This window comes from Pseudorca crassidens, chromosome 4, assembly GCF_039906515.1.
Source record: "Pseudorca crassidens isolate mPseCra1 chromosome 4, mPseCra1.hap1, whole genome shotgun sequence".
NCBI classification, from domain to species: domain Eukaryota; kingdom Metazoa; phylum Chordata; class Mammalia; order Artiodactyla; family Delphinidae; genus Pseudorca; species Pseudorca crassidens.
In genome coordinates, this window is record NC_090299.1 from 27,045,686 (window position 1) to 27,060,496 (window position 14,811).

The 14,811-nt window shown below is 38.2% G+C and overlaps 1 protein-coding gene across 20 annotated transcripts in view; it reads right to left on the reverse strand.

Moving 5' to 3' along the window:
* ANK2 (ankyrin 2) overlaps positions 1–14,811 on the reverse strand; it is a 240,916-nt gene that overhangs the window by 107,972 nt on the left and 118,133 nt on the right. For 15 of the 20 annotated variants that reach the window (XM_067735248.1, XM_067735265.1, XM_067735257.1 and 12 more), the window contains 4 exons: positions 11,047–11,244; positions 7,706–7,804; positions 7,070–7,168; positions 2,754–2,951 (listed from right to left, as the gene is read on the reverse strand). In XM_067735248.1, coding sequence (XP_067591349.1) covers positions 2,754–2,951; positions 7,070–7,168; positions 7,706–7,804; positions 11,047–11,244 — 594 coding nt within the window. The remainder of the gene's footprint in view (positions 1–2,753; positions 2,952–7,069; positions 7,169–7,705; positions 7,805–11,046; positions 11,245–14,811) is intronic. The other 5 variants (XM_067735263.1, XM_067735267.1, XM_067735260.1 and 2 more) reach the window with 1 other exon arrangement.

Sequence of the window (14,811 nt, forward strand, 5' to 3'; positions counted from 1 at the left end):
TTCTGGAGCTCAACTTTGAGTTTCATAAACCATGAGGATGAGGTTGAATATGCACTCTTTTGCATTAAAATGTTATCACTTCTAAACAAATAGTATACAGTCCTAAAGTATAAACAGTATGACTATTAGGACAAAACAGAAGATTATTCTTCATGTTGTTTTTCTCCATATTAAAATAGCAAACATAAAAATATTTCTCCTTTGAGATCATCGGTCTTTTAAAAATGTTATTGAAGTGATCATCAAATATCTCAAAGGCATCTTTAATGGCCTTTCAAATATATGTGCTGTTTTCTACATGACTTTGCAGAATGGATTTTCTACAATATAAGATTGCAAACTAACAACCAGTATGAAAATCCTCTATAGTTTATTATGGTAAGCTTGCATACCTAAATCAAATTATGTAAACCTTCCTAATAAATTAAGAAAATAGAAGATGTTGAAGGAGTTCTTTTCAAAAAAAGTAATTTATTTCCTAAGATGTACCGGTGGACTGTACAGTCGGTTTTATTTTATTATTACATGGTGATTGGATAAGGAATGTAATATCATTTCTATATTACAGTTCTTACTAAGAAATAATCATTTAGAGAATATGAAATTACTGATTTTAGCTGGTCTTAAGTAGAAAAAGAATATATGTAATTTACAAAAACGGGAGAATTTATTATTGGCTTTGCTTATTACCTGAGATACTTTCACGGTTGCATTATCTTATAATTTATTTATTTCATATATAACTTATTTATTAATTATTATAATGTATAATTATAAATAATACCAACCAAAAGCCAGGGTTATATTTTTATATATTATATTGTTATTCAGATATATCTTAACATATTTACTAACATTTTACTCTAGTAGAAAATATCAGTACATCATGCCTTTGTCTTTAAGACACCACCCAATGTTGAAATCATTGTTATAAAGATAACATAAATACTTTGTGATTCAAATAGAATATTTTTCTCCATTGCTGAGTGGAGAAAATATTCAAAAATACTCATTAAATATTTGCTGATTGACTGCTAAAATTCTCTCAAAGGAAGTAATATGTTTAGAAGAATACTATCAGGGAGAACACAGTGAACTGATTCCAGATATGTATCTATAATTTTTATGAATTAAAAATTACACCATCAGAAGCACTGTGTGATCAGTTTCATGAAATGTCTAGAATTTCCATTCTACTCAAAATTTTGCCTGATTTGTTTATGGATTTCTTGTGTTTATTTTTTAACGAAGATTTGTTTTTAATGGACAATAAACACTTACATGACTCATTTGTATACTGATGTTAAATGAAATATTCTACTATTGGTTTCATGGTGAGACTATCCCCAGTGGGGTAAAAGACCACCTGAGAGGCATGATTTTAACGACCACAAGGAAATCCATGCCCAGGACTTTAATGACTGTCTGACACACTGAATTTCACCATAAGGCTTCATCATGTTCATTCTTGTTAAAATGCAAATATCTTTTGGAGGGCTAACCATGTAATTAGTCTCACCATGCGTTAAAAAAGGATCTCAGAGGCCTTTCGATAGAGAAGAGAGAAGTGCGTAAGGGCAAGGGATGTACTGGAACATTTCTGAGTGATAAAGACACAGAATAGGGCTCTAGAGGCATTCAAGACAGCCTGTGTTTTTCACAGCTCTTTCTAAAGGACATAAGCTACACGACCCATTTACAAATGTTATTAAGACCAACTTACAACTGAGTCTCCAAAAGTACTAATTAATTCAACAGTGAGATGTGGAAAACATCTTATTTGTATATTTGTGGAAAATCCTAAGAAACTCAATTTTCACTAAACCCACACCACGTGTTACAAAAAAGTATTAGGAGATCTAACTGATGAGCTAACTTATAAATACAGGCTCCAATTTTTTGTTTCTCAGCAGCTGGCTCCAATGGAGTACACAGAAGTATATATAGATATAAATATATAGATACAGATATAGATAGATATAGATAAGATAGGGGTATAGCTATATATGGAGAGAGACTGACATGTACTTGTAAAAATCTAAATATTTGAATAATCTCTTTTTCTGATATGTCCCTAACTATTACTCTATTAGAGCTAATATGCTGTCCACAAAGGCTATTCTCTGGAGAGGTGCTTTATCTGACCACCTCCACAACAACCAGCCAAGCTAGGCTCAACTGAAGCTGGCTCAGAAATCTTTATTTTACTGAGTTCCCTGCTCCCAACCAACAGGTGCCTCAGAAGCTCAGCCCAGCTGAAAATGACTTAGGTCATGGGCACAGACCAGCAGCTTAGAAGCAATTGCTTGGGCCGGAACCCAGATGAAACTGGCACCTCTCTCCCTCTCTGGAATTTGGAATTAGGACCAGCAGGTACCATGGCAATCTGGACTGACTGCTTGAATTGCAGGGATGCTGACTATTGGCAGCTATAGGGTAGCCTCTCTGGTCACATACACAGAGACGCACAGGAAGCAGATCCACAGAGAGAGGCAAATGGAACTGACTTGTCGGGAAAAGTCAAGATACAAACATGCAGCCCTACAGGCAGAGCCTGTGAGCCTCACTCCTGCTTCCTTGTGATCTTCCGGTCCCTCATGAGGCTTGACTCCTTTGCTACACTTGAATTCTATGAGATATTCTTGTTTCTCTTTCAAACCTGCCCCCTTTTTGTTCCAAATGATCTTAGATTGGTTTCTATTTACATTCATTCAGAAGACTCTTCACTAAAGCAAGAGGCAAAACCGGAATACCTTGGTTGACATGTGGATATTTGCTCCCTTATCCAGAAGCAAGGTGACCATATCTGTGTGCCCCTCTTGCGAGGCTAGATGGAGTGGAGTGACTCCTTGCTTTGTCACAATGTTCGTCTCTGCTCCATAGTTCAGGAGTGTGGAAGCTATCTGCATTTGATTCTTCTTGGCAGCAATATGTAAAGGAGTATAGCCATTCTAGAAAAGTAAAGATAAAACACATGTAATTTGTAAGCTTAGCAATTGCCATGATATATGTCTGAAGGAAATAAGAATCTCTAATCAACAGAAAAGTTAAAAGTGCGTTTATACTAAATCCAAATTCTTGCCCATCATAAGTTTCCATCCAACAACACCCAAATCTTTGCAACCCATGTCACAAGGCACCCCATTCTACTTACATGTAAGACAGATATAGACACAAGTGCCCCAAAGCTTAAAATCTCCCCCTCATAATGCTGCCCCTGAAGAGCAATAAACCAGATTCCTCTTCTATGTGACCGTCCTTTAAATACCTGGTGATGGTTTTCCTATCTCCCTCTAGTCTTCAGTTTTCCAGGCTAAATCTCCCATTCCTTCAACTATTCCTGACAGAAGCCCCATTTCTAGAGCTCTCTCCATTAAGGATGACCTGCTCTGGACTGATGCTAGTTTGTCGATATAGCTCTTGAATTGTGCTGCCTGGAACTGAATACTACATTTCACACATGGTTTTAATAGAAGAGAATAAAATGGATTTCTATGGTCTTGTTATAACATCCCTACTAATGTGCTTCGGGTTGGGTTGTACTTTTTACTCATTCAACAGCTATTTAGTAGGTACCTAGCGTGTGCTCGTCAGTGTGCTAGGTGTGGGGATATAGAGGTGGATAAGACCTGATCCCTGTCCTTAAGGGGCTGCATTCTGGTGAAAAAGATATTAATAAAATAGGCTTCTATTAATCCTATTAGGTTAATTAATTAATTAATCCTATTAGGTGGTCAGTTAAAATCCTGGATCCCCCCCTTCATCTCTACAAACTGCTCAAAAGTAGCAATAAGAGGCTACTAGTTTTATGTGGGAGTTTGTGGAGAGGACCAGAGGAACTCATACTTCGTTTACAACAGCCAAACTTTAAACCCCATACTTAGTTAAAAGAACAAACAAACAAAACCCTGGAACAAGTGTAAGTCTGGAACCTGTATTGTTTCCTTTCCTTTTCTTTATCAAGTCAGGTAGAATTTTCCATGAAAAATGCGTGATAGAAATGAAAAGCAGTGGCTTTGCCACTGCCTGTGGCATGCTGAAGGGAAAGACTGCATGTTGATCAAGGGCTTCTTTTGAAACTCTAAGAAGAATTTTAGGTCATGGGGATTCCTGAAGTCTAACTGCAAAGGGTACCAAAAAAATACAAAGGAGTTTTGAGAATTTAAATGCCCTTATGTGTTGTCATGAAACCTTGATCTTCAAACGTCCCTACATTATCTATCTACTCTGTCTTCCTTTCTCCAAGCCAAAATAAGCATCTTTCAGTTCAGATGAATATTTCCCTCTAAGCTGCTCAAGAAATTCAGCAGCTCTTCTTGGAAGTCCTTTCATAGGTCCTTGATGTTCCACGTCCTCTAGAACATTGCACTTGGACCGTGGGCTCTGTTGAATAAAAGGGCACATAGATTTTTGTGGAACCTATAAGTTTAAACACTTTTTTGGCTACGGTGGGCTTTCTTCAGCCCCAACTCCCCCTATTTCTGCAGCACAGGCTTTACCAAGGCTAAGCAAAGAATCAGTAAACCTACCAAGTTTAGGTAAAGTCAGAGACCTACGTGGAGAAGGACAGGGAGGTTTTAACATAACAACATAAGAGATCATCAAAGAGAGTGTCAAATTTTTAGTAATATAAGAGGTCTGACTGACCAGCAGATACTCAACCTGCAAGTCTGAAGAACCCTCCTAACTCCACGTAGAGTCAAAGTTTTTGGAACCAAATAACAATAACAACAGCAAAACCCGATGAAGACTAAGAAAAGATTCCGGATTTTGGTAGAAAGAAGCAAAGAGGTTCTAGGGTCCAAGGGACCACGTGTGTTGAGAGGTGGGGTGGGGAACTGTAGTGAATAGAGTGTCAAAAGTGGAGTTAGGGGTGGGGTCCAACCAACTGGCAGCCTCTCGGAGCGGCCCCCGAGCTACAGGACTCATGCTGATTGACAGGCGAGGTCAGATGAGTGGAAGACACTAGAGGAGCCTCCTGAAGCCCCCCTCTGTGGACCCTGGAGTAGAGGATGCTCTCCCTAGTGTTCTGGACTTTGTTCACATGTGCCAAAGAGTAAGGACCACACTCTATAGAGGCTGGAGATCATGGGTACATTTGTCTCTTTGGAAGAACCATACACGTTATTTTATAAGTTAGGTCTTCTCTCCCTGGTACATTGAGAGCCCATTGTGGGAGGAGAACACGTGTTTTATAGTTTTACTACAATCCCTTCTTTATACATATGTGTTGTATTGGGTGTTGATAAAGTCATATCTTTGTTCAAAATGGTCAGCCTAGAAAGTTAATGAAAAAAAATACTGGCATGTTAAATGAGCATTTTTTTTTATTCCATTGGAATAGTCGCTCAGTCTTCATTCTTCCTTCAAATTTATTGAGAACCCACATAATACTGAATGAGATACCTCAGAGATATGCAAATATGAATATAACATGATTAATGTCCTCAAGTAGTTTATAATCTAGTAGGAAGAAAGACATAAAACAAATGCATGATTGATGAGATTACAGAGAAAGGGTTATAAAGAAATAAGAATGGTATGTGCAATAAAAAAATTTGTCCTGCTCTTTTGACAGTTTAAATATTTTATTATAAGCCATATATTTGTAGCAATAAAATATGTATATGTGTGTATATATACATACATATATAGATCTATATATAGGTATGGGTACAAAGTTATACATATATAATAGTTTATTATATATAATTTGTTTATATACAAAATATACTTTCACATAGAGTATTCTATTTTATTATATATGTATAATGTGTATAATTTAAATAGACATGTGAGCATATATGTACACAGTTATATAATAGAAGTGGAATAATTCTCCTCTACTGCTTTGGGATGCAGTAGACCTAGTGGTTAAGAGTGCTGCTGCTAAAGTCAGATTGTCTGAGGTCAAATCCTAGCTCTGTCAATTAGTAGTCATGTGACTTTGGACGTACAAAGTAACCTATTTAAATCTCACTTCCTCATCTATAGAATAGAAATCATTATAATACCAATCTCATGGGATTATTATGAGATTAAATGAGATATTGCATGTAAAATGCTAGGCACAGTGTTTGGCATGTAAGTGGTAATAGTTGTTGCTTTATTATGTCATCTAACATAGCATGAATATTTTCCCACCACAAGAAATATTTTTCTTTTTAAATAAACTATGACATCTTCTCAATATATATTTACTGAATGAATAAATGAAAGATACAGTGATGACTTTATCTGTTATATGACATTTATGTATATTTTCAGCGTAATAAAGAGGCAGCTCAAATGGTGGGAAACACTCTGTCCAAAGGTTCAAGTCTTAGTTGGAGCTATTTTATGAGTTGGTGCTACACATACCCCCAAAATGCATTTCTAGCCTAGGAACTTGGAAGGATGTATGCTATAGTTAACACGAATGAAACATGTAAAAAACAAAGAGTCTTTCATATAGAGCACAGTGAAAAATTTGAAGTCAGAAGGAATGAGTGAATAAAAGGGTAGGTGTATCACGACATTCTGTTTATACGAGAGAAGGGAAAACCTGAACTGCCTTTCTTACGTTTAATTTCTCAAAACTCATACTTGTGTGCCTAAAACACTGAGTGTTGGCAATCAAAGTCATCTTTATTGGTTCCTGGGCACGTCCCCTTAGTATTTGCTAACTTGTAAAAAATCTTAAAAGGCTTTGGGCTTCCCTGGTGGCGCAGTGGTTGAGAGTCCGCCTGCCGATGCAGAGGACACGGGTTCGTGCCCCGGTCTGGGAGGATCCCACGTGCCGCGGAGTGGCTGGGCCCGTGAGCCATGGCCGCTGAGCCTGCGCTCCGCAACGGGAGAGGCCACAACAGTGAGAGGCCCGCGTACCGCAACAACAACAACAACAAAAAAATCTTAAAAGGCTTTGTGGAAGCAAACTGTCGGGAAAAAAAAAACAAGGACAATACCAAAAGCTACTATTGCCAAGACTGGTTGCAGTTATATCAGCACCATGTGCTTAAAAAACAGTTCCCATGTCCAGTCAGATTAGAGTCACACCCTACAGTCTGTAAATCCTTTCTGTGGTCCTCACCTTGGCAGTGGCATGAGGGGAAGCACCCTTCTCCAGTAACAGCAGCGCCACCTTCTGGTTGTCATAATGAGCAGCAACATGGAGCGGGGTAAGGCCATTCTGTAATGGGTGTGTTGAAGTTTCAGTATTAATAAATTAGCATTAGCTGCCCTGAAGCTGCCAGGATGCAAGGAAACTGGTATCGATTAAGTCCATGTTAATTAATTAATATAGTCAATAGGAAAAATAAAAATAAATACCTCATGATTTTCTTATTAGAAACGTAACTAAAACTGAAAATGATACGCTGAGCTTTCAGTTAGCACAGGGCATCTTGATTCCACCATAATTAAAAGTCTAAAATGCCATGTAAGGATTATTACGTTAACATTCCAAGGATTCTTCTTAACATAGAGAAGTTCTGGACCCTGTTGTGACAGGAACACACATTTGAGGCACAGCTCTTTTAAACACCTTCTGAATCAGTGTATATGTGGGCAGGTCATGGACACCGCCATCATATCTATTTGGTATAGTTTCATCCATTACATTCATATTCCTTTAAGAAGAATGAGCAAAATATCTTGAAATGCAGATCTCCCAAGCTTCCAACTTGACCGAGTTATATAACAAACATATATGCTTGAAAACTTTTACCTTCCCCGCAGAATCTGCAGCAGCACGGCGTTGTAAGAGAAGTTTTGCCACATCCAGGCTTCCATACTTGGCTGCTACGTGCAAGGGTGTGAAACCCTTCTGAAAATGTGAAGAACAAAAGTAAAATGTAGCAGTTTTCTTTGTGACGGCTAACAAAATCTTTTTTTTTACTGGTTAACATATTAAGCAAACTTATGTTGATTCTCCATTTGGGAAAAATACTGGGAGCGTTAAATGTTAGCCGTAAACAAGGACTTGTTTACAAGTCCTTGTAAACAAGGACTAGGACAAAGAATAAAGTTTAACAAGCAAGAGTTTGGCTTGACAGACTGAACAAAAGAAATTTTATCTTGAGTGCTTAGAGACTGAAATTTGACGTTCTAGGCTTGGTATTTATGTGTCAGAAAAATGGCTCTGATTTGTGAGTGGAAAAAAAAAAACCAACCCTGTCTTTTTCTTGCCTCTAAAATTAATAGGATTGAGACAGTAGTACCTCCTGTCCAGGCTTTCTCATTTTTCCTATCCTTTTTATAATACCTGAATTCCAAATTTCTTTATTTAAGGTTTAGGGTATTTCAGCAGCTATGATTAAAAAAAAATTATTTGTGATTCAGCTGATTGCATTTTCTGCAGAAATAGCAAGATAAAATGGTGGACAGAACAAAAACAGTTCACCGTTTAAAAAGCACCTCTCGTCCTGACTTTTATCCCTTGTCTCCAAAGACCCACACTTTATATAAGACCAATTCCTTTCGGAAAATACACTCTACTTCTGGCAGGATGTTGAGCTGATTAACATCAAACTTTTAAACTGCTGCTCTCCTACACGTTTACACGTACAGATTCAATGTCTTGTGTGCCTAACCAATGTCACTCTCTGTAATTAGCAGTGTGTTACAAATACAGCTAGGTCCCTGGACTCAGATCTCAAGGATGGCACAGTTCCTACACCATGATCTCAAATCCATCCTCTTGGCCAGACAGTCTAATCACATGTTCTTCTGGCACTACATTGGGAGTGGGAGAATTCTAAAGCTGACCCGGGCTTGCAAAACACACACAGCAAACATGCCTGGGTTAAGTGGTCTAAGATAGGGCTTATCCTTCAGACCATTTAAGCCTTCATCAGAATACAGAATATTCCTCAAGAAGCAATATTGCTTTTTCACAGTGTCACTACAAAAATTATTTTTAGCTAAGATGTCATTTTTCTTTTTGCTCTTTTTGAACATTAGGTACTAAGAAGTCCTTGGAGGAGAGTAAATCTGCTTTTTCCAAGTGTGGGGCAAATATAGGAAGTCCATTTAAGCCAACATTTGTTGTTAATGCTCTCTTCCCTCTAACTCAATCCACACAATGACCGGAGTGACACTCAGGATGAAGTCGAGTTCCCTGAGACAAGCCATGTGGTAAGAAAGAAAAAATAAACTCCTTATCCTTAAAGTCTTGCTGGAATAGCGGTCCAGCCCCTTTATAAATTTGGAAACTATTATTAGACAAAACTACATAGAATCTTTACTGTAGAATCACAAAATAGAGGTCGGGAAGCATCTCTTGAATCACATGTCTTCCTTCTTCCCCTATGTTAATCGCATCAGGATCTCATTTACCCTCTGATATTTATCAACACTTAAATAGCTTTACTAATGAGTCAACTACCCTTCAGAACCCCAGTCAGTTCCACTGTTTTGTTTAATAGTTTCTTCCATTTAACTGTCCTAATTTACTATTGCTTTAGATATATTTTTAATTCTAAAAATCTTCGGAAGACAAGGGATTATGTTTTATTCCCTATTTCTGTATTTTATATATCTAAATTTCATTTATTTATTACCTTCATCTGATGAGACAATCACCCAGTCTCTCTTGGGTTATTATTACTATTATTATTACACAGTTGCCCCTTGAACACAGGTTTGAACTGTGAAGGTCCATTTATATGTGGATTTTTTTCAATAGGAAATACTACAGTACTACACAGTCTGCAGTTAGTTGAATCCAAGGATGTGGAACCATGGATATGAAGAATCCAAGATACAGAAGAACTGTGGATATGAGGACAGACTATAAGTTATATGAGGATTTTCAACTGTGTGAAGGGTGGGCGCCCCTAACCCTCTCATTGTTTAAGGATCAACTCTATGTTTGTTGTTTAGTTTATGATGTTTTTAAAAAAAGATTTTAAAAATCCTTTCAACCCTTCTGATTTCAGCATTTGAATGATTACCAACTTCTTACATCAAAGCATGTTTTACAGCCATAGGCAACCAGGTAAGTCGTAACAGCCAGCAGGCTGCTCCTACCTCTCAGAGGACAGATGCCACCACAGTACTTCAGTTCGTACTTGCAAACTCCCTTCTCCCCCAGATGCAGTATTTGTGCCCGTTCCTTAGTAATCTGAATCACTGTTGTATTTGTGGGAATTATTTTGCCCTGTGAATAATTCACTTGTTGTAGGCTGTAATCTGTCTCATTCTTCTTCTCTTCTGTACTAGTCCAATTTCTTTTGCTCCAATTAGCTGTGTTCGTGTTTTATTCTAAGTCATATCCAAAGAGGGGATCACAAATATAATGTATCAAGTGGAGATAAAATTACTCTGCCCTAGTTCAAAACTTTGAACATAAGTAAAATTCTTTGTTAGAGGACAACTAATACAACTAATAAAGTGTGACTCTCCAGCCCAGTTCTGTTTAGACACCGTGTAGCTGGTAAAGTGTAGGGAGCAGAAAGGGCATAATAGCTGACACCAGGGATGGAAAAATGCAAGATTATGTGAAGTGAACTTCTAGGTAGCACTAAAACTCAACAAATACAGTATTGCCAATCTAACGCAACATTATCTTCCTCAGTAGTGATACTCGCTCAATGTATTTGGGAATTGTATTTTTTTCTATAATATATTCATGGGAATATATTATAGATTTTTATCATGGAAAGTAAAGAGAAAATAACACTTGCTTTATGGAAATCATCTTAATTAAAGTTCTAGAGGGAATTCCCTGGTGGTCCAGTGGTTAGGACTCCGTGCTTCCACTGTAAGGGGCCCGGGTTCGATCCCTGGTCAGGGAACTAAGATCCCACAAGCCACACAGTGTGGCCAAGTCATAATAATAATAATAAAGTTCTAGAAACAACACCGGCATTAATTAGAAGAAGAGAATCCAGCCCTACTTTTGAAGATATTATATGCAATCTCACAACCCCCCTTGGTTATTTAGAAAATGAATCTAAAATATTCAAAGAGGAAGAAGTCGGAGGCCTACAGGAGATCTACCCTTCTTGACACTCTATGATTTGGGATTGCTCCTGGTCCGTGCCAGCATGAAACCATTCCTCTTACCTTGGTAGCTAAGGAGTGGGCGGCTCCTGCTTCCAGCAGGACTGATGCCACGTCTACCTGGCCTTCCCTGGCAGAGATGTGCAGTGGTGTGTACCCATTTGTAGTGGCCGCATCTGGGTGAGCCATATGTTGTAGAAGCAGCTGAACAATTTCTGTCTTACCCAGGCGAGAGGCAATATGCAAAGGCGTCTGTTCCTCCTACAACTCAGATCAAGTAAAAAGTTAGTGCCAGGACAGACCAAACGTCACTAGTAATACATTTCACTCAGATGTTTCATGATGTCTTCTTGGAATCTCCAGGAACCCCTACCCAAAAGGAAATTACTGCTACTCTGACTACAATTTATATCTTGTTATATAGAATGACCTGTTTGGTCACAAAATCTTCCTTCAATTTTTTTAAAAGTAGATATTTCCATGAACTTGGTCACTGTTTTCTGGGCATGCCAAAATGTTTCTCAACTCATTAAGGCCTCAGCCTTCACTTATGTTTAAATATAAACCAGCTCATAGTTCTGAATAAGAAAGAAATCTAGTCCAGAAGCCCTAAGACCTAGATTCTCATCCAAAAGCTTTCACTAAGAGACAGTATTTATTCTGGGAACTGTATCAAGAGGAAAAAAAAAAGAGGGATGCTGGGAAAACTTTGTTCTTACTCCACTCAGCAAGCCAAGGATACAAATGCTGGTTATTTTCTTCAAGGAGAGACTGTGGATAAAGAAGATGTTGCAATCTGATTTAAAAAGATGTTGTTCCAGGAAACGTTGCAGATGGGTCTGGGACTTACATCCAGGGCTTCAAAGATGAAATGGAAGCCTGGCGAGGAGCAAATGGGGTTAAGTATTTGCCAAGTGCTTCTCATTTAAAAACAGGGAGAGGAGATAGCTGGTATAAGGGACAGGAAGGACACGCTGGAGAAGGCTTAAGAAATCACCTGACTCTAATGTGTGGTCAGGAAAATGTTTTCAGTGTTAAGAAAACGAGGCCAAACCATTGTCTTGATAAAAGAAAATTGTGTGTAACCTTAGTGATGAAAAGAGGTATATCTCTATAATCTGCCCAAGGGCATGTCATAACAAAGGTGAGAAAGGAAAAGCTGGGCCAACTTCCAGGGCTAAGAATGAATGGAGAAGGTAGAATAGAATAGGGAGAACTGTTGAAATAAATGCACTTTATCTTAAAGTTATAAGGAAAAAAGTATTAAGTGGAAGGTACAGGAAGAGATGAAATAGCACTGTATGCATTTCAGGGTGGTAAGAACTAAATAATAAACAGTAATAATACAATTATTTTAGCAATAGAATTGGAATTTTAGAAAAATTTGCACCTTATAAACTTCTTTCATGTATGATGCATACCTGACAAGTCCTATACTTAGACCTGAAAGGAAGGCGTAACATATATTATTCAACCATTTTCCAGTGAAAAGAGATTAAGAGGAATTAAATGAGTTTTCCAGGACTGTTCAAGGTTACGCAGCTATGAAAACAGAACTTGAATTCAGGCATTGGATTCTAAAGACATTTCTTTGTCTATTCATTCCACAGAAAGACAATATGATGGCCTCTAAGAAAACTAACAGGACAAGAGGTCTCTCAATAGGAAGGGAGACAGACAACACTTGAAAGATACAACTTTCTCTGAAATACAGAGGAGAAAAGAGAGGAATGGAGAGAATTAAAAGTTACAAAAATAAATGGACACAAAACACAATCAAAGACCAAAGAACTTGAGGATAGCTATCATGAACATCTGTTGTTTCTGGGTTTCCTGCTTGGACTTCTGCCCAGCAGAATTTGATTGAGGTGGGTATTACAAGTGACACACTCTAACATGTGTTTTCAGTGAGCGAGGGGGAGCGTTAGGGCAACGGTGACCCCTTAATCCATAGCTGAGAAGCGGCAGTCCTTGACTGGTGGTGGCCAAGTAACTGGTTAAATTATCGATCAGTGTCTCTTGGTTCTCAGAGCATTAAGGTACTTGTTTTTTTTAAAAAAAAAGGAAGTTAAGAAGTAAGCTGTTTTGCCCATTTTCTTCAACTTTTGGTACGCTCCTATCTGAAAGTGGAAAAGGGAAGAACCTACAAATTTGATAAGAAAGTCTTTCCACCTGTAATCAGAGATTATAAGACCTTGGAGGTTTGGGCAATTGTTTCCCTGTAGAATTGCAAAAGTTGAATTTGCCACTCCAAGCTAAAGCTAATTCTATCCAAGGCAAAGAATTGGGAAATCACAGAAGATAATATTCGTGGGAAGAGCTAAAGAAAAAAATGTGGGCAGCTTGATCCTCTAGGCCTCTTCCAAATAGAAGGGGCAATAATTCTCTCATCATAAAGCATCACTGACAGTGATACAGCCTGATCCAGGAAGACGTGAGCTCTGCCTTACCATCACTGCTAGTTTCCAAAATTAGGGAAACTTGCTGAGCCCCAACTCCTTTTACCAAAAGACAGAAATAGCAAAGGCTGGGACAGGGTTCAAATGTTTGATAAAATTTCTGCTATAAGTTACTAGCTAACAGGATTCCCAGGAACCACATATACCAGCAGTTAACTAAAGTTTTAAGTGAGTTTAAGACTAGGGGCCCTGTGATTGCTCAATCCCTAAAGCAAATGCCAGGCCCCTGTATTGTGCCAACAGAATACGGGCACCTAAAGCAAGAGAACTCCTAAAAGGGCAGGTCCCAGCGGCCCTCTCAGCTATGTCCATGGAGGACATTGGACAAGAAAGGACCTTCCTGAGGGCAGGGCTCTGGGGACAAGCACATTGGCTGACCCAGGAACTTATGCCACTGCAGCCCCGGCCTTCCAGTCTGTACAGCAAAATATGTCTCATGCTCTTGACTGGTGAATAGAGAATGCTGCTTGCACTTTTAACTGAGAGATATTATTGTGATGATATGACTTTTCTTTCATTATATATTGGGAGTAGGCATAAATATGACTTAGCCCCATGATTATATAACCATGAGGTATTATTTCTACACCTGATAGAGAAGAACACAGACTACCCAGAGATCTTGACCTTGGAGATCAGTGTAGTACTGGTATAATTTTAACTATCTCCCCTTTGGAAGAGAGTGAATTGTAGAGCAATGGTATTCAGTTAAGAGAGGGAGTTTTCAGAAGTGCATGCATGTGGGAATTTGACTACAAACTATTAAGCAGTTTTATTTTATATTAAGAGGGATTCATGAGAAACCCTTTTATTATTAAGTATGGATTACAAAATATTTACCAGGAACACTACCACAATTTCTGGTAAAATTAATGAAGTTCAAGATATTCAGAGCGCATTGACGGACCATAAATTTCTTTTTAACAGCTGAATTGCCAGGTAAACTTAAAAGGAAATGAGACTAGGCAGAGCACAGAGGATTTTTAGGGCAGTGAAACTACTATATGATACTATAAGGATGGATACATGTTATTATACGTTTGTCCAAACCCATAGAATGTACAACACCTAGCGTGAATCCTAACGTAAACTAGGTGCTTGGGGGAATAATGATGTATCAATGTAGGTTCGTCACTCACAACCAATGTACCACTCTGGTGGGGAATGCTCATAACTGGGAAGACTATGGGGTCAGGGGGCCTATGGGAAGCCTCCGCACCTTCCTCTCAATTGTGCTGTGGAACTAAAATTGCTTTTAAAAAATAGTCTTTAAGGGGGTGGGGAAGGGAAACAAGAAAAATGCCAAGGCAGGGAAGAAGAGAGTTTGAATAACAAAAGCATTCAATATATAAGAGCATAAAATGCCAAT